The following is a 20,111-nucleotide window of genomic DNA, read 5'->3' as shown; positions in this document are numbered from 1 at the left end:
AAGGAACCCCCGCTCCGTAGCTGCATCAGGGGGTCGTACAGTGTAACAGGTTTTACTGTTAGACTGAATAACTGTAGATTAACCTGTAACCGAGTGATTTAATGTGTAAATAGTGAAATTATGATCATCCCCAGATTATTTTGTCCCCAGGGAACGTGAGGCTCTTAAAATTGGGGAGAAGCGCTTTGCTCAGACCGGCTGTTTTTTCCTTTGAATTTAATGAAGATTTCTCCCTTTACATTATTAATTTAGCTTGTTGTGTTTTTATTATCACTATACTTATTATATTATCACATCTGAACTAGTGGGTCTGGGTAAATTTCACACTTTTATTCACAAGTAATGAATTTATTAAGCATGTTTTGTCCGAAGCCTCTGAAATTAATGTTCTGAAACCACGTTATATTTTACCCACATGTAAACATTTAAGTAAAGTGACCGTTCCAAACCTGTATAGAGATGTGAAGCACAGTGCCGTAATTAACTAAGCTACATTAAATGATATTTAAAAAATAATGTAAATGTTGTGTTAAATCTATATAAAATAAACACTAATACTTTAATATCGGAAGTTTAAGGGTGCTTTCACATCTGAAAGTCCGGACCGTGGTCTGAACCAAGGTTCTTGTGTTTGCTACATTGTATATATTTGGTCCGCTTATTTTTGTTTTCACACTGCAGTTTAGGGAGCGCACCAAAGACCTTTGTGTGATACTCCTACATCCTTTCATCATCACTTACGCATCGATGCGTTTTCCTTAACTTGACGCTGATTAGAAGGACGTGCGTCTGACGTTGGCGTGTTGACAATTCAGCGGGTGGTTCATTCGCTGGAAAGCAGTGGCGGATGCTGGTCTTTCAAGGAGGGGAAGCTCAATTTCGGCCTACATCTTAACATATGTAGTTTTATTTATACGTAAATTCTACTCTCCCTGAGATGTTTTTTTTTTTTTTTTTGTAAACAAAAGGCATTATTTTCATGTTTTCACTACACAACAAAAAGGTACCCATTCTTCACATTGAACAATTACATAAAAAAGATGCTATGACATGAATAAACATAAAATGATCATTAAAAAAAACATTATGCAAAATCTTTAAAGTTGGTAAAGAAAAGAAATGCAGGTAAATTTATTTCCTTTTTGGACAGTTTTAATTTCCTTGAATAATCCCTTTATTAATTTAAATTATTTAAATATTTTTTAATGATAACACAATACTTACTACTGGCCCCTGTTCATTTATGTCCTGAGATAGTTTCATCAAGAGGAATGGCCATCAGTAAATTATATTTGTTACAGCACTTTACAGCCACTGGTGGAAAGCCTTTCCAGGATAAGGATTAAATGTAGTAGTAGTAGTAGTAGTGCTGCTATAGTGTTTTTTATACCAGCAGCAGCAACGTCAGGCACAGTACTCTAGGTTAGTCCCTGTGTGCTTCCACTGCTCATTTTTCTTGCTTTTCTGGTAATTTTTCTTCTTCTGCTGCCATTGTTTAGGAACTACGATGCCGTTTCAGGGCCATACAAAAAAACAGTTCACTTTGAGAATAAAGATGTAATATTACGAGATTAAAGACATAATATAATGAGATTTAAGTGATTTAAGTGTTTCTTGTATAATTACATACATTTCATCTTCAGACTACAATTTTTATAGTAGTAATTTCCCTAAATGAATCGAATTTGAATTGAATTGGGACCTTGTGAATTGGAATTGAACCAAATCTGGGAAATCAGTGAGGATACTCACCCCTAGTATATATTATTTGTGACTATAAAGGTTATTGTTTGGTATGTGCTTCATTAGCTGATGTAATGGATTTATCTTTTACGTGCTGTAGACATTACAGTAAGGAAGCGAGACACTGTAAGGATTATAAGACTTCAGTTCAGTGAAGCAGCGCCTGCGCTGTACTGTTTCCATTCATACCCCAAAGAAATACTTTACACAAGGAGAGGCTGAATGGGAGAGAAATTAATGCATAAGAAGCCTTTTCTGAGCACACGCCACAAACAGAGTTGCTTGAGGTTTGCTAAAGCTAAAGCACATTTAAACAAGTCAGCTTCAGTTTGTAATAAGATTCTGAAACTGGATACTTCAACAAGACAACTACACTAAACACTAAACTCTGTTCTAAATCTACTAAACCATTCATGCAGAGGAACAAGAACAACATTCTGGAATGATCATCTCAGTCCTCAGACCTGAATATTATTAAAATCTGTGGTGTGATTTAAAGCAGCTGTTCATGATCAGAAATCATCAAACCTGACTGAACTGGAGATGATTTGTAAAGAAGAATGATCCAAAATACCTTCAACCAGAAGCCAGACTCTTGTTGGAAGCTGTAGGAAGTGTTTAGAGGCTGTTATTTCTGCTAAATGCCTACTAAATAAAATGTTGATGTGTTATATATATATATATATACAGTTGTGGTCAAAAGTTTACATACACTTGTAAAAAAACATAATGTTATGGCTGTCTTGAGTTTTCAATAAGTTCTACAACTCTTATTTTTCTGTGATAGAGTGATCGGAACACATACATGTTTGTCACAAAAAACAGTCATAAAATTTGGTTCTTTCATAAATTTATTATGGGTCTGCTGAAAATGTCACCAAATCTGCTGGGTCAAAAATATACATACAGCAACAAAATTTGTCAATTTTGGTGATGTAGCGAGTTGTGTCAATCAAATTAGCTTCATGTCATGGCCTCTTCACTTCTTGTAAGTGATTCTGATTGACTACAGCTGTTGACTTCTCATGAGCCCATTTAAATAGGGCTCATTTGACCCAGTGATTAGACTCAGCTACAAAAGCTACAATGGGAAAGTCAAAGGAACTCAGTGTGGATCTGAAAAAGCGAATTATTGACTTGAACAAGTCAGGGAAGTCACTTGGAGCCATTTCAAAGCAGCTACAGGTCCCAAGAGCAACTGTGCAGACAATTATACGCAAGTATAAAGTGCATGGAACAGTTGTGTCACTGCCACGATCAGGAAGAAAACGCAAGCTATCACATGCTGCCGAGAGGAGATTGGTCAGGATGGTCAAGAGTCAACCAAGAATCACCAAGAAGCAGGTCTGCAAGGATTTGGAAGCTGATGGAACACAGGTGTCAGTCTCCACAGTCAAGCGTGTTTTACATCGCCATGGACTGAGAGGCTGCCGTGCAAGAAAGAAGCCCTTGCTCCAGAAAAGGCACCTTAAGACTCGGCTGAAGTTTGCTGCTGATCACATGGACAAAGATAAAACCTTCTGGAGGAAAGTTCTCTGGTCAGACGAAACAAAAATTGAGCTGTTTGGCCACAACACCCAGCAATATGTTTGGAGGAGAAAAGGTGAGGCCTTTAATCCCAGGAACACCATGCCTACTGTCAAGCATGGTGGTGGTAGTATTATGCTCTGGGGATGTTTTGCTGCCAGTGGAACTGGTTCTTTGCAGAAAGTAAATGGGATAATGAAAAAGGAGGATTACCTCCAAATTCTGCAGGAAAACTTAAAACCATCAGCCCGAAGGTTGGGTCTTGGGCGCAGTTGGGTGTTCCAACAAGACAATGACCCAAAACACACATCAAAAGTGGTAAAGGAATGGCTAAACAAGGCTCGAATTAAGGTTTTAGAATGGCCTTCCCAAAGTCCTGACTTAAACCCCATTGAGAACATGTGGACAGTGCTAAAGAAACGGCTTCATGCAAGAAAACCATCACATTTAGCTGAACTGCACCAATTCTGTCAAGAAGAGTGGTCAAACATTCGACCTGAAGCTTGCCAGGAGCTTGTGGATGGCTAACAAAAGCGCCTAGTTGCCGTGAAAATGGCCAAGGGACATGTAACCAAATACTAATGTTGCTGTATGTATATTTTTGACCCAGCAGATTTGGTGACATTTTCAGCAGACCCATAATAAATTTATGAAAGAACCAAATTTTATGACTGTTTTTTGTGACAAACATGTATGTGTTCCGATCACTCTATCACAGAAAAATAAGAGTTGTAGAACTTATTGAAAACTCAAGACAGCCATAACATTATGTTTTTTTACAAGTGTATGTAAACTTTTGACCACAACTGTATATATATACACTGCTCAAAAAAATAAAGGGAACACTCAAATAACACAATATAACTCCAAGTAAATCAAACTTCTGTGAAATTAAACTGTCCACTTAGGAAGCAACACTGATTGACAATCAATTTCACCTGCTGTTGTGCAAATGGAATAGACAACAGGTGGAAATTATTGGCAATTAGCAAGACACACTCAATAAAGGAGTGGTTCTGCAGGTGGGGACCACAGACCACTTCTCAGAACCTATGCTGTCTGGCTGATGTTTTGGTCAGTTTTGAATGTTGGTGGTGCTTTCACACTCGTGGTAGCATGAGACGGACTCTACAACCCACACAAGTGGCTCAGGTAGTGCAGCTCATCCAGGATGGCACATCAATGCGAGCTGTGGCAAGAAGGTTTGCTGTGTCTGTCAGCGTAGTGTCCAGAGGCTGGAGGCGCTACCAGGGGACAGGCCAGTACACCAGGAGACGTGGAGGAGGCCGTAGGAGGCTGGCAACAACCCAGCAGCAGGACCGCTACCTCCGCCTTTGTGCAAGAAGGAACAGGAGGAGCACTGCCAGAGCCCTGCAAAATGACCTCCAGCAGGCCACAAATGTGCATGTGTCTGCACAAACGGTTAGAAACCGACTCCATGAGGATGGTATGAGGGCCCGACGTCCACAGATGGGGGTTGTGCTCACAGCCCAACACCGTGCAGGACGCTTGGCATTTGCCAGAGAACACCAGGATTGGCAAATTCGCCACTGGCGCCTTGTGCTCTTCACAGATGAAAGCAGGTTCACACTGAGCACATGACAGACGTGACAGAGTCTGGAGACGCCGTGGAGAGCGGTCTGCTGCCTGCAACATCCTTCAGCATGACCGGTTTGGCAGTGGGTCAGTAATGGTGTGGGGTGGCATTTCTTTGGAGGGCCGCACAGCCCTCCATGTGCTCACCAGAGGTAGCCTGACTGCCATTAGGTACCGAGATGAGATCCTCAGACCCCTTGTGAGACCATATGCTGGTGCGGTTGGCCCTGGGTTCCTCCTAATGCAGGACAATGCTAGACCTCATGTGGCTGGAGTGTGTCAGCAGTTCCTGCAAGATGAAGGCATTGAAGCTATGGACTGGCCCGCCCGTTCCCCAGACCTGAATCCGATTGAGCACATCTGGGACATCATGTCTCGCTCCATCCACCAACGTCACATTGCACCACAGACTGTCCAGGAGTTGGCGGATGCTTTAGTCCAGGTCTGGGAGGAGATCCCTCAGGAGACCATCCGCCACCTCATCAGGAGCATGCCCAGGCGTTGTAGGGAGGTCATACAGGCACGTGGAGGCCACACACAATACTGAGCCTCATTTTGACTTGTTTTAAGGACATTACATTAAAGTTGGATCAGCCTGTAGTGTGTTTTTTCACTTTAATTTTGTGTGTGGCTCCAAATCCAGGCCTCCATTGGTTAATAAATTTGATTTCCATTGATGATTTTTGTGTGATTTTGTTGTCAGCACATTCAACTTTGTACAGAACAAAGTATTCAATGAGAATATTTCATTCATTCAGATCTAGGATGTGTTATTTGAGTGTTCCCTTTATTTTTTTGAGCAGTGTGTATATATATATAAATACATTTAAAAAATCCACAGCAAAACACAGAAGAGGAAGATCTTTTTTTTATTTAAACCCCTCCTGTAAGGGACATAGAGAGAAGTCTTTAAACTGAAATGTGTGTAGTCTGTTTTTCAAAAAGAGTGAGCTAAAAAGTCACACATGGTACTTAACAATCAATAGCAAGAGGATTCATGCTTTAAATGAGACATTCACTTAACGAAGAGATGAGGCCAGACATCTGCTTTGAAATTTCAATAAAAATATGAAATACATTTCCAATTCTTATACATTTCCACAAGGTTTGATCTTTAACAATATAAAATGTGTAATACTGATTGACACTTCATTTAAATTACAAAACATAATTATAGCATCAATAACAACAGCCAATAATAATAATAATAATAATAATAATAATAATAATAATAATAATAATAATAATATGTAAAAAAAAAAAAAAAAAAAAAAAAAAACTGAACAAACCAGTCTGTACTGTCATGTTTGGCCCTCACAAAACACAAAATGTTCCTGACATTTATGCACAGTATAAGGTCTTCTGTCTCAAATACACAGTGGTGGCTGAGGGCAGAAGCACCAGGAATTTGTTGTCCCCAGACAGGTCACAGGTCTGCTTGGTAGACAAGACATTTTATTCAAACTTACAAAGGGCAAACAAGAAAAGTTACAGAAAGTTACAGAAGTTCCATGAGGTGTTGACTTCTGAAGATAGACACTCGACAGATTTAACACTTGGATGAAGGAAAGAATCTACCAGAAGAAAGGAACATCTGGTAACCATTTCCAGTGGGTAGGTGTATAGGTCGACCACCTGGGCTGCTTCTGGTGGAGATGGAGGGTGAAGGTGCACCCCTCTGCCCACTAGAACCATCATGTCCATGACTTGAGGTTCGTTCCAGAGATTGGTGACCCATTTTCAACAGTTCAAGCGCATCTTGGCCATCTCCAGGTGAGCAGCGTCGTGGGGACAGGTTGAGAAGTCCGAGCACATTATCCGTCTTTGTTGACATCACTGGTCCTCTAAGTGCTTTGAGTGGTCCGGTGTGTTGTTGATGCTGCTGCTTGCCTGCAGCATTACACCAGAAAGTCTTGAGGTTATGCATAGCCTGAACTTTTTCTGTGATAGCAACCCTTCTCAAGCGGTCAAGCTCTGCAGCATCTGTTGGACCTGAGCCGGTAGAGCCCGTTGAGGAATAAGAAAGGGCTGGGGAAGGTGCGCTGTCAGCAGGAGACTGGTGGCCTGAGCTGGGGGACACGTTTCTTGGAGAACAAGACATATGACCGCTGAAAAGGGAGCTGGGGTACTTGAGCTTGAACTGAGAAAGGTTGTCAAGTGTGGGTGAGGAGTGCCCACCATCTTTCACAGAAGTATCTGATGTGGCAGGACTGCTGTAGCCAGAGCTGATCTTCTGCAGGGAAGGAGAACGGGAGGAGAGTTTGGGGCGGTTCGAAGGATCTCGGATGCTGGCGCTGCTGCCCGGTCGGCTGAATGCGCTAGTCTCTGAGGAGCGAAAAGCTGAGCATCTGGTTGGGGTTGAGGCAGAGATGGGAGTGGCCATGCCCTCTGCCACTCCTCTCTGTAGAGTACCCATGGCCTTGAAGTGGCTCTGAGTCTCTTCCAGAATCTTTTTAGCGAGTTCCTGAGGATCCAGAGTGGCAGAGGCTGGCTTCTCTTCCTGGGATTTGACAGTGCTGTCAGTTTCAGTGCTTGATTGGTCTGATTCACCCGGATCTGAGCTAATTACTTTCCCAACCTTCTGGAAAGGAGAGTTCGGACTTGGAACCAAGTTTGCCTTGAGTGGAGAGGTGGGAGTGCTGACACTTCCTTTCGAAGAGATGGACACTTTGTACGCTTGTCCAGTGTTTGAACTCGAGATGGGGACGCCAATCCCATTCCTTCCTCCGTGACCGAGGCGGTGTCTCTGATTGTGGCCTCGTGGCAGAGGCAGCGAGTCACAATGGCTGGCCATGGGCTCACTGCTAATGATGGAGAATCCCTCGTATTCCTCTTCATCTCCTTGCCCCCCCGTGTTGTAGGTCATCATTGAGCCATGTGGTGAGGATCGGCTGCGAGAAACACTGAGCGGGTGCTTGGGAGCAGAAAGCGAGGAAGTCAAACTACCACCACGTCTTTGGCTCAGAAAATCGTTCTCAGATTTGGAAACAAAGCTCATGGAAGAAGCAACAGAGCTCAAGCTATACACAGATATGGCATCCAATGCCATGCTGTCTGGGCAGTGTGGAGAGAAGGGCAGGTTGGGATAGCTGAGAGGCAGTGGATTGGATACAGACTGAGCTGAGGCGAGTGACTCCAGAGAAGATGAGCTGTCCAAGCTGAGACGTTTCGGAAGTTCTGTTGAGTCTGCAGTTTAAGAAACGGAAAGAGAAAAAGTTAAAGTCAAACTCCTAAAGCTTAAAGTTCAGGATCCTTTTCAGATTGTGAATTATCCATTTCATACAATCAAAAATAACCAATTGTGAATGGATAAAATTATGCTAATTAAAGAACGTTTAATTGGGGGAATTTTAACTTCTTTTGACAGCAATGAACGAACTAAATGGACAAAACAAGGAGAATATATGAGCCCCTCCAATTTATAGCCATTAGTTATAATTATAGCCATTATATTTTAGGTGCTCTTATGAAAAAATATAAGTAATTTTTTTTTACTGAACAAATCCAAATAAAAACAAAAATAGATTCCTCCCAAATGGGAGAAAAGGTTATTTGTAGGATGGACTTATAGATATATTTTAATACCCCTTACCAAAAAGGGCCATCAAAGACTGGAGGGCAAAGTGCATGGTGCGACGGCTGGCCTGCTTAGCCGTCTTCAGAACAACCTCTTCCTGCCCCACCTCACACAGATCAAACCCTGAATTTGTGAAAGCAAATGACACACAAGATATTACATAATTCCTTCTGTAAATTCCTAGTTGTGGTTTAATTGTCACCACAGGCAACATGTGGTATTTCTGTATTCAAACGTGTAACCAGGCAAAACTGACTCACCAAGTGCAGCAAGGAACTCATGGCAGCCTGGTAATCGCCACAGTTGGACACTTATAGAAACCTGAATGGGTAACAAGGAAAAATCCTGCTCCTTCTCCCCCGTCTGCAGTTGGACAAGGACTTGATGAAGCTACACATAAAAAAGGAGACAAGTGAAGACTGAGTTACAGTATAAAAAAGTATCATATCAAAGTATCAGAGTAAAGCCAGGTTCACACTATACAATTTTCTGCTCCAAGGCAAATTTGCGTAGTCACGTAGTGTAAACTACTAAAAGACGCTTGCAGAGCCGTTGCCTACTGATTGCTGACCAGTCACAGATGTTTCTCAACCAGGGTGCCGCCTGGCTTCATCGGGGGTGGCGTGAAAATATTGTGCCTCATGTGTGTCCCAATTTACAGGCAGCATACTCTGAAGGATGCGACCCACAGAGATAGGCGGTCTATTACTGCGCAGCTGTGACGCAATCTGCCTTCGAATACAGCCTCCGAAGGATGAGGCCCCTAAATTGGGACACACTGTAAAGTTTTTTCCCCCACACGATGCACTGCGAGAGATGTGTGAAGCACTCAAGCTAGCATGGAACGTTTTTTAAAAAGAAGACTGCAGATTCAGATAACTCTGAATCGAAGCCATTAACTTCATCAGAGTTCAGCAGTGAGTGTAGCAGAGTATTTCACTAGTTTGAAAAGTCAGCAGGTTTTCCGCTAATAGTAAATCCCCCCCCCCCCCCTTCTCACCTGAAAAAAATATTCTGCCAGCAACACAGTTCTCACCTTAAGTATTGCGCCTGCACACCCCCCACCCCCCCCCCATCCCGTTTAGCTCCCTCTAATAAATAATGCAGAGTAAATGTTTTTAAAACATTGTAAACTGGGGTACCTTGACATTTTGCATACATTTAAAGGGTGTCGTGATAGAAAAAAGGTTGAGAAACGCTGGTCTAGCCAATATTTAGCATGTTAGATATCTGTGACAGGGAGTCAGGAGCAGTGGCAACATACTGCTAATGGGATCACATAAAGAGAGAACCACGGGTCCAAAACCCTCCCTCTGCATTACAAGAGCTGTTTATGGAGAGTCTGACCACTTTCTGTCCCCCCTGTTATATCTGTAAATGACTGTTAAACTCTAGAGGGAGACCGCAAGTAAAAATAATAATAAAAATTAAAAAAAAAGAATAAAAATAAGAATAACAGGACTGGTTACTTTTTGTGCTTATTTAAGTTTAAATGACTTGAAATGAGGTGAAGGTTCTAAGTGAGACTCATTAAGGTCTTTGTTTCTAAAATAAGCAAAATAATCTTACACTTACAAAACTAAACAGACTCATGAGGACAGGGGCAGGGGGCAGGGGCATTTTCTCTGCAGGTCTTAAGAAGTAGAACTCCAAAGCACACTGAGCTGGTCTTTTTAAGGAGATTAATTCCAGAGCATGAAACAGAGATGCCTTTGTAAGAGCTTGTCCACACTGTACTGAAAAAGGGTTTGCTTTTTCTTCAGACACGCCCTCCCACTATTTACTATGTGAACTGAGGCGCTCACTAAAACCATTTGACAAGAATGACATAAGAAACCTTATTTGAGTCTTACTGATTTTGTTTAAATGGATATTTAACCCTCTAACCCTGACATTGAGGATTTCCATTCAAGCATTACATAAAAGCTTTATCAAAAATGTTTGATAAGGAACATTACTGAAAAGCATAACTGTAATTTCAATAGAAAAACATAATGAATAAAACCATAAAATTGGCTCTTTCCTAAACTTTATTCTAAAATCAATATTTTCCTGAATACAAATCAAACAGTTCATGTCCTCCAAACCTTTAGTTTTGTAATGTTTATCTAGAATTACTGGAATTATTAAGTGGAGTAGAGAGAAAACAGGCAGCTTCTCCAAGTGAGATTTCAAAGCCCTCAAATTTCTGAATGCAAATAAGTTATTTTACTGCAGAGAATAAGGGTTTTGTATCACCTACACCTGTAGCCCGTATACAGGACAAGGCATTTTAAGAGTTTTTTGTGTTTAATTATCACATAATTAGAGCTTCAAAAGACAAAGCCGCAACACCAGGCAGATATCTGAAATCATTTACAAAGTTACAAAGACTACAATACAGCTGGAGAAAGAATACTTACCATTCCAACAATATTCTTTACAGCCTTCCATTGGAAAGGCAGCGAGAGGGAGAAAAGGGTTGCATGTTAAACTTTCAGCTCTGAGTATAGTGTATGTCATTTCACATAAAAAGAGAACTGAAATTCAGTCTTTCCAATAAATAACAGCAGCACACTGTCCACAGCAGCGCATGCCTTTACTGAATTATGAATCAAAGGTGTGAAAATAAAAGCAGTGTATTGCACAGGGCAAAAACAAGCAGCTATCACAGCAGAGTGAGAAGTACATATAACACCATGAGGTCACGGGAGGGCAAAGAATTGCAGCATTCAGTTGAGAATTACTGAGCATAATAATCAGGAACTGCCTACAGCACACTCCAAAAAACAATAGGACAGTAAAGCATTCACCATTTCATAATGTTGCCATTCCATTCACAACACCTAGAAGATATTTTTGCACAGAGGATACCAAGAAATGAAGTGTTTCAGGTGATTGTTTTAATCAATTTCTTCCTGCAAACCCAGCATAAGCTGTACAACAGAACAGGGTACCCCTGATAATTTTCATGATTTTTCTTTATAAATAATTGGTTGTTCAGATCAGCAATTTCAGTTAAATATATCATACAGCAGTTAAACACAGTGATTTTTGAGAAGTGAAATGAAGTTTATAGGATTTACAGAAAGTGTGCAATAATTCTTTAAACTAAATTAGACAGGTGCATAAATTTGGGCCCCAACAGAAAAATTACATCAGTATTTAGTAGATCCTCCTTTTACAGAAATAACAAAAAAAATCCTATAGCTTCCAATGAGAGTCTGGCTTCTGGGCGAAGGTATTTTGGATCATTCTTCTTTATAAAACGTCTCCAGTTCAGTCAGGTTTGATGGTTTCTGATCATGAACAGCTGCTTTAAATCACACCACAGATTTTAATAATGTTCAAGTCTGAGGACTGAGATGATCAAAACAGAATGTTAGACTTGTTCCTCTGCATGAATGATTTAGTAGATTTAGAGCAGGGTTTAGTGTTTAGGGTCGTTGTCTTGTTGAAGTATCCAGCCCCGTTCTCAACAATCTGCTGATTTTGACTGAAATCCATGAGACCCTCAACTTTAACAAGATTCCCAGTACCTGCACTGATCACACAGCCCCACAGCATGATGAACCACCACCACATTTTACTGTGGGGAGCAGTAAAGTGTTTATCTTGGAATGCTGTGTTCTTTTTCCACCATGCATAAATAACCGCCTCCAAATAACTCAATTTTAGTTTCATCAGTCCACAGAACCTTATTCCAAAATGAAGCTGGCTTGTCTAAAGGTGCTTTAGCTTTAGCATACCTCAAGCGACTCTGTTTGTGGCGCAAAAGAAAACTATTTATTAATTTGATATTTTATTTATTTACTTAATGTATTTATTTAAAACTGCATTACTCTCCCATGCAGCCTCTCTTTGTGTAATTTCACTTCTCAAATATCACTGTGTTCATCTGCTATATGATATAATTTACTGAAACTGTTGATCTGAACAACCAATGATTCATAAAGTAACAGCAATCAAAATGATCAGGGGTGCCCAAACTTTTATATTCCACTGTACGTCCAGACCAGTACTGGTACCTGCATCCTTGGTTGCCAATATGTTCAGTGTTTTCTGTTTTCAGTTTTTTTTGACAAATGTGTGGGCATCCCGGGAAGGCAGCACATGTTGCTCTAAGATCTGATATAATACAATTTTGATTTTATGCTGCCATTACAGAAATTTACTAACCCACCATAATAGGTACAGAGCACACCACACCCATTTCTTCCAAAAAGATCGGGAATACTGATTAGTCTGACCACAATACACATTTCTACTGTGTGATGGTCCATCCTAGATGCTTCCAAGCCCAGAGAAGTCAAAACCACGTCTGGACATCATTGACACTAGGCTAAGTCTTAAGTGGTATTTGTTAATGTAACCCTGTATGGTAGAGCTTGCTAGAGTAATGTCCATGTGATACCATGTGGTATCAGCTGTTGGTTCTTGATGCAGTGTGTCTAAGGGATTGGAGATCATACTAAATTTCCTTATAATTTCTTAAACAATTTGCTGATATTATGCTCTAAGACAGCATATTTTTCACACTTTAAGGCACACTATCAAAGAATGTCTATTTTCTGGTCTATTTTCATACATAAGGTGCATTATGTGACACTAGTAAGGCACAGGGGTGTCGCCATACTTTCCTTCTAATTCAGCATATCTTGCCGCTGGATGGCAAGACCGGTAAAGCTAAGCAAATTTAAGTAAACTAAACTGTAACTTATACTTTCTTTTAAAGTCAAACGAGTGCTGGATTTTAATCTCCACAGATTTCTCTCCTGAATACTGTTTATTTGGGTGAGTAAAGCACTTCTGTTTATCTACAGTAAGCTTATATTTCCAGATTTCCACTAAGGTTGGGTGCAGTTAGTAGGTAATGCCGCCCAACAGCGTTACACTAAGGACCCCTGAGTGTTCCGGAAATCCAGGGCGATATTAGTTAGTGGTTCATCCCACATAGCTTGTTTTAACATGGTAAACGTGCAGGATACAGTCTGATATACTCACCTCTGAACGGTAAAAGAGCTAGTGCTTAGCACAGTTGGCAGGTAATGCTAATCCTGCTCCAGCAGTGCTAGCCGGGGTAAGCAGCAGGCTACAGGCCAATAATTCTCACCTCTGAACAACAAAAGAGCTAGCACGGTTAGCGGGTAATGCTAATGATGCTCCAGCAGTGCTAGCTTGGGATAGCAGCACACTACAGACTGATAATAATACTCACTTCTGAATGGGAAAAGAGCTAGGTAAACTGAAAGCAGAGTGACTTTAATGCTCCTTAATACCTGACTGATAAAATTTATACTATGCTTTTTTGAGTTTGGAGAAATGAACTACAATTCCATTGATACACTCACCTTATTAATGAGCTGCTCTCCTGCCTCAGAGGCACTAACAACTTTACACAGTGCCTGTAGAGCTGGATGAGGAAGACCTGTATTAAAAGAGAATAAAAAGGGTTAATGGATTTACACTTATATACACTTTTATATCATATTCAGCAGCCTGTACTGAAACTGCTTTGGGATCAGCAGATGATCAGCAGTTTTCCTCCATACCCAGTAGAGACTGCAGGGTGGCGCTGCACTGCTGGAGCCGGTCTCCTGGGTCGGCTGTGGGGAAGAACACAGCAGGGGGAAGGCCAGCACCGGCCTGGTCCAGCCTAAAGCCCACTGTGGTCAACAGAGCCTGCCATCCAGGGACCCCCCCTACTTTATTCTCCACGCTCTGCTGAGACGTGTACATGGAGTTACGCTGACCGTTCTGTATACGCTGCAGAGACTTCTCCACCTGAGAGACAGACGGAAAGAAAGACAGAAAAAGATTGAGGGATTAAATTTAATTGATAGTTTGACTGAACTTAAACTTGATTGATAATTGACTATTTATAATATTCATAAGGTATTAGAATTAATGTTTTAAGGCTTATTACTTTTTATTTTTACTTTTTATTGCATGCATTGTCATTCATTTGTCCACCCTGTTGTGGCAAGCTGCAAGACAAGGTGGACATGACAGGATAGATGACCTTTTGATGAAAATATGCTTGATCTAGAGCTGCAATCATTTTAAATTGTCCATGATTATCTTCTGCATTTTGATTTTTTTAAATATTTGCATTAATTTTGAGATTTTACCATTACAGTGTAGGCATCTTAAGCTTTTCTTCTGCTAAATATGAAAAGTAATGGAAATTATTTGTATAATATATATTATATGTGTCATTTTGAGTAAATCTTAAAAAATATACATCTCTGGGACATATAAGAGACCACTTAAGAAAGACTTTTTTTTTTTTTTTTTTTTTACCAAATTGAAAACCTCTAGAATATAATCAATAGTAAGATAGATGATCACAAACCATCAAACCAAACTGAACTACTTGAATTTTTGCACCAGGAGTAAAGGCATAAAGTTATCCAAAAGCAGTGTGTAAAACTGGTGGAGGAGAACATGCTAAGATGCATGAAAACTGTGATTAAAAACAGGGTTATTCCACCAAATACTGATTTCTGAACTTTTAAAACTTTATGAATATGAACTTGTTTTGTTTGCATTATTTGAGGTCTGAAAGCTCTGCATCTTTTTTTTTCTCATTTTCTGTAAATAAATGCTCTAAATGACAATATTTTTATTTGGAATTTAGGAGAAATGTTGTCTGTAGTTTATAGAATAAAACAACAATGTTCATTTTACTCAAACATAAACCTATAAATAGCAAAATCAGAGAAACTGATTCAGAAACTGAAGTGGTCTCTTATTTTTTTCCAGAGCTGTATTATTAGAGTGTTTTTGTATAAAATTTTAACAACTGCTTGCAAAAAAGGCATAATATACTTTACTACTATATATTAGGGCATATTTCTTATTAGGTAGCCTATTGTGTCTGTTTCCACAAGCATAAACAGTACATGCTTATACGTGTCTCAAGTCAGAGATCATGTGTTCTAATTCTAGTAGTTCTAAGAGTTCAGCACAGTCTAGTGGTCGTCCTGCTCAGACCTCAGTCCTCCTAATCCTGATATTTATCTGATGAGCTGAATCAGGAGTGTTTGATCAGAGACAGAACTCTTTAGGACCTGAATCTGATGACCCTTGCCTCGTGTGTTTACACTGTACACTGTCTCACCAGATGCAGCAGCACTCTGAGGGCATCTCTGGCCTTGTCAGGATACTGCAGAATTTCTGAGAGGGCCTGGCCAATCAACGACGAGGGGCTGTTCAGTTTCACATCGCTGCCAATCAGCATAAAGCCTGAGAGAAAAAAACAAACATAAAAAGACAAGGAGAAGTTCCAGAATAGGTTTAATACTTAGTATTGAAAGTGTAAACAGATTTTACAGATTGTTTCATATATCTGTTAGCAAGTACTAGCTACAGTCATGGCCATAAATACTGACAGCTATTGAGTGAGATTGTATTTTGTCTCAATCGAAAATGTAAAATATTAGATCCAGCAAGACTGTACATACTTTTCCTAAAATCCCCTCATCCCTTGAGTGGATTCAAGATGGGCATGAAGATACAGTTGGGCATGAAGTTGGGCGTACAGGTTCTCAATGGCATTCTACAGCACATCTGCTTAAAAGTGTTGCAGCTGGGCCTGTAGATCCTGCAAACTTTACTTTGCCAAAGCTAGTTTGCCATTATCAAACTGCTCGATTGGTGTTAAATCTGGTTAAATTCGGGCAAGCCAAGAAGTCTGGGTTCGTTTCCCAAAAGCATAGTTGCTAACTACCTTAGCAACTTACATACAGTAGTTGGAACGATGCAGTTGCTATGCAAGTATTTCCCAAAACCATAGTCCTACCGAATGTTTGCAAACACTATTGCGTCATCGATTACGGAGGAAGCATGTCAGTAAGATGAAAACTTTGCACCAGTTAGTACATTGTGCCTCAAGTTTTCCACCTGTTCTAATTTACTTCATTACTGCTGGAATCGCCCACAGCACGAAAATAAACTTATTTATTTTCTACAACAGCTTATTTATGTCTTTTTAAAATTTTCATTTCTGTGTATGTTGGTGTGTGTCTTTCCAGGCATATGAAATAAAATGTTATCACATTAGCATGTTTATCCCCCTGCGCCAATGAGGAATGTTGAGTAACATCCACATACAGTATGTTCTTTTGTTTCTGTGTATGTATTTATTTATATATTTTTTTTCAAACTTGAATGCAAATAGTCTATTTTTCCTCAATATGTGATGTTTCTTACTATTTTCTATTCATTTTTAAACATTTGTATTAATGTATTTATTGATTTTATACATATTAATGGTGATTGTGCTGAGTTGTATGATTGCGATATGAAAAAGTGATTGTCTCCTAAATAATACTAATAATATATAATATATAAATAATAATAATATTTTATCTTCTTTCCATGTCCAGGGAGATGGGTTGTAAACTTCTTGATAAACACAAAGATTAAGTCAATTTCTCTCCTTTTTCTCTGATTTCAAGTGTGTATTTTTATATTGACAACACCTGTTACTTGCCACAGGTGAGTTTAAACAAGCATCACATGCTTAAAGTTATTTACATACGGTATTAAAAATTTCAAGGGTGCCAACACTTTCAGCTATGATTGTATGAATTAAAGAAATGTCACGTGACAAAATCCAATTACTTTTTACAATTTTCTAAAAGTGCAGACAACTTTCTGCATATAAGAAATTTAGACTTTTTTATTCTTTCTAGATTTTTTCAGCTGCAAACAAACAAAAAATGAACATCAATAGAGTTCTAACAGCAGTAGACCTCAGAGAGTAGTGGTGTACTTTGTGAAAGAAGTGTAGAGTGCTAGTAATTTTAGCCATGACTGTAATTCTACTACTAGAACCATGTGGACATAGTCAGTAACATGGCTCTGTCACAGTTACCTGCCCAGTTAGAAGGATGTGAGTACTGCTGGTTGCTCTGAACGCTCTTCATGGCTTCTGTAAGAGCTACACTGGCTTTAGCTCCGTTGAGCAGCGCAGAGTAGAAGGCATGGACGAAGACTTTGGACGCAGCTACAGGAACTGGCCACAGAGACACCAGCACACACTGTGCACCAGCGGCTAGGAACGCTCGGGTCAGTCCCACAACACCATCAGCCGTCACCTTACTGCTGGACTCCTGATACGAACTGTGATACAAAGAGAAAGAGTTTATGGTCAATGCTGATGTATTAAAGGTCTCCTTTCACTAAAATCCACTTTTTCTTGTTCTTTGTGAAATACAACAGGTTGTTTATGATGCTGCACATGGAACTGTTCCTCAGCCTCCATTGTCTGCAGTAGATAGTTAAAAGAAAATATTCTGACAGTTCGTTTCAGTGTTATTTATGCAAATACACATCAGTGATATGATTTAAATCCACCGAGGTGGATTGTTACTTTCTGGACCTGGTCTACCCACCTCTTTGTGTGTTAGTAACTATAGGTTTATATAGGATCTCCGGTGGATTTGATGTTTTACAGACACTCTAAGGGTGAATCCCATTTCTCCCCTTGGCCCTACCCCTTACCCCTACCCCTTCTTTTCGAGTGTAATCCTTCCCCTTGGAACGGAGTTACAAGGGGAAGGGGTAAAATCCTACCCCTAGGAATTGGGACAACCCTTCAAGCACCCGGTACGTCATCAGGAGTCGACTGGTTTTCTGTAAACACAAGCGACGTGAGTTCCATCATGCCGTCTTCAGCTGTGGTGATTTCTCTAGCTTGGGCTGTAGGCATCTTTTTGCGTTTGTCTACAGCAAATCGGAGAAATGTAAGAAAACGGATGTTTCTCCAACGCCTGATGATGCTGGTGAATCAATCTGAGGTATGTAGGATAGACGACAGACAATATTAATTATAGTTAGCCTAGCAACATATGCTAGTTCTCTGGCGCCGGCAAGTCATCGCTACCCGATGTAAACAGACTATTTTAATAAACTTCCTGTACACTTTAAAAGTTCTTAGTGCTTTGTTTAGATGTCAGGCTCTCCGAATTCTACCAATGAAGTGTGCAGCTACTTTGAGCTATTTAACAAAATTAGTACTCTTTATCAGGTTTTACTACACACAAAGTCAATTTCACAGTCAAGTTCTCCTTTGGTATCGGTTGTCCTTCTTAATGGACACTATATGCTTACTGTATTAATTTACTGTACTTTCTAATGAGATAACTTAAACAGGTACTGTAGCAATAAATGTTTTGTTTGGATGATGAAATGTTAACTTTGCTGCAATTAAAAAACAATCTGTTCAAATTAAGATTACTGATGAGCTTTTTTTTTCTTTTCCAGAATGGTCATCCTATGTCTTACTGCAAACTGAATCACAACATGCCCATCCTGCGTTTGTGGTTTAATGTAGAGGCTGAGCTAATGCAGGACTTTCGCCTCAGCAGAAGAGCCATGCATGGTCTACAGAGGCTGCTACAAAGGGATCATGACCATGGCTGGGGTAATCAGCTGGAAGTCCTGATCTATGTGTACTGGTTGGCTCATGGACTGTCCTATCGGGTTGTGTCACATGTTTTTAATGTGCCTAAATCTACAATCCACCGCATTGTCCACATAATTGCACAAAAAATATGGATCAACCTGAAGCAGGCCATATCTTTTCCACAACCAGAAGAGCTTCATGCAGTTGGACAAGGATTTGTCCAGCTATCAGGAACCCGTGCATTCAGAAATGTTGTGGGTGCTATAGATGGAAGCCATATCAGGATAAAACCCCCCCAACATCACCAGATAGATTACTTGAATTACAAAGGATTCTATTCACTAAACATGCAGGCAATATGTGATTCCAATGGACGGTTCCTAGATATCTTTATTGGATATCCAGGGTCAGTGCATGACACACGTGTCATGAAGAACAGTAGCTTCTACAAGGCAAGATGTTACCCTCCCTCAGGTTACATCCTTCTGGGTGATGGTGGCTATCCCTGTTTGGACACACCAGTCTGCCTAATAACACCTTACAAACAGCCAGTTAATGGACCAATACAAAGTCGCTTCAATCATTACCATTCAAAGGGACGCAGCATAATCGAAAGAGCTTTTGGAATGATGAAGACTAGATGGAGGTCTACCCTTTTTAGAGCCTTGGAGGTAAAGCCGACATTTGCACCTCTGGTTATTGCGTCCTGCGCTTTTTTACACAATGTATGTTTGGATCATGGAGACATGTTGGAGCCAGATGAAGATGTTGCACAGGACACATTTGAACCTCAACCACAACGAGAGCCACTAGCATATAACGAGAGTTCTGGGAATGCTACGAGGGACAGACTGGCTGCCCTGGTCTCAGGCAATGCAGAGATGTAGGATGGAATGTGGGATGCTGCCTGTGCTCCAAAAATTGACAAGTGTGTGTATAGCTTTTTTATGTTAGTTATGTTGAAACTGTTTTACGGTTATTTGGAATTTTTAAATGTTTTTATGTAAATACACATGCTGCTTTAACTTATCTCAGGATGAGGTGTGTTATTTATCCAATGTTATTTTTTCTAATAAATAATTTTATACAAACATCTGTTTCAGGAATACTGTTAAATGGTAGGCTAGTAATGCTCAGAATCTCTGTTACAAACAATATTGCACTTTATTAGGCCACTACCATCAAATGCAAATGCATTTATATTTGCCAACTTTTGCTTAACAAAACAAGTATAAAAAAAATATATAAAAATATATAAAATATATAAAAATAAAA

The 20,111-nt window shown here is 40.0% G+C and overlaps 2 protein-coding genes across 3 annotated transcripts in view; one reads left to right on the top strand and one right to left on the bottom strand.

Annotated features, from left to right (window-relative positions):
* Positions 1-5,719: 5,719 nt before the first annotated feature.
* LOC103036679 (tetratricopeptide repeat protein 28) overlaps positions 5,720-20,111 on the bottom strand; it is a 203,933-nt gene continuing 189,541 nt past the window's right edge. Inside the window, exons 17-24 of one of the 2 annotated variants that reach the window (XM_022664890.2) lie at positions 17,304-17,551; positions 15,546-15,670; positions 13,975-14,206; positions 13,774-13,850; positions 10,846-10,869; positions 8,704-8,833; positions 8,459-8,566; positions 5,720-8,052 (exon numbers count right to left, since the gene is read on the bottom strand). In XM_022664890.2, the coding sequence (XP_022520611.2) occupies positions 6,416-8,052; positions 8,459-8,566; positions 8,704-8,833; positions 10,846-10,869; positions 13,774-13,850; positions 13,975-14,206; positions 15,546-15,670; positions 17,304-17,551 (2,581 nt within the window). In that variant the 3' untranslated portion in view covers positions 5,720-6,415. The remainder of the gene's footprint in view (positions 8,053-8,458; positions 8,567-8,703; positions 8,834-10,845; positions 10,870-13,773; positions 13,851-13,974; positions 14,207-15,545; positions 15,671-17,303; positions 17,552-20,111) is intronic. The other variant, XM_022664891.2, reaches the window with a different exon arrangement.
* Positions 17,893-19,865, top strand: LOC111196150 (putative nuclease HARBI1). Its single transcript, XM_022685291.2, has 2 exons — positions 17,893-18,228; positions 18,695-19,865. Exons 1-2 carry the CDS (start codon positions 18,094-18,096, stop codon positions 19,721-19,723), a joined length of 1,164 nt encoding a protein of 387 aa, XP_022541012.2. The 5' UTR covers positions 17,893-18,093; the 3' UTR covers positions 19,724-19,865.

This window comes from Astyanax mexicanus, chromosome 22 (genome assembly GCF_023375975.1).
Source record: "Astyanax mexicanus isolate ESR-SI-001 chromosome 22, AstMex3_surface, whole genome shotgun sequence".
NCBI lineage: Eukaryota > Metazoa > Chordata > Actinopteri > Characiformes > Acestrorhamphidae > Astyanax > Astyanax mexicanus.
This window is presented reverse-complemented; position numbering and strand designations above follow the sequence as displayed.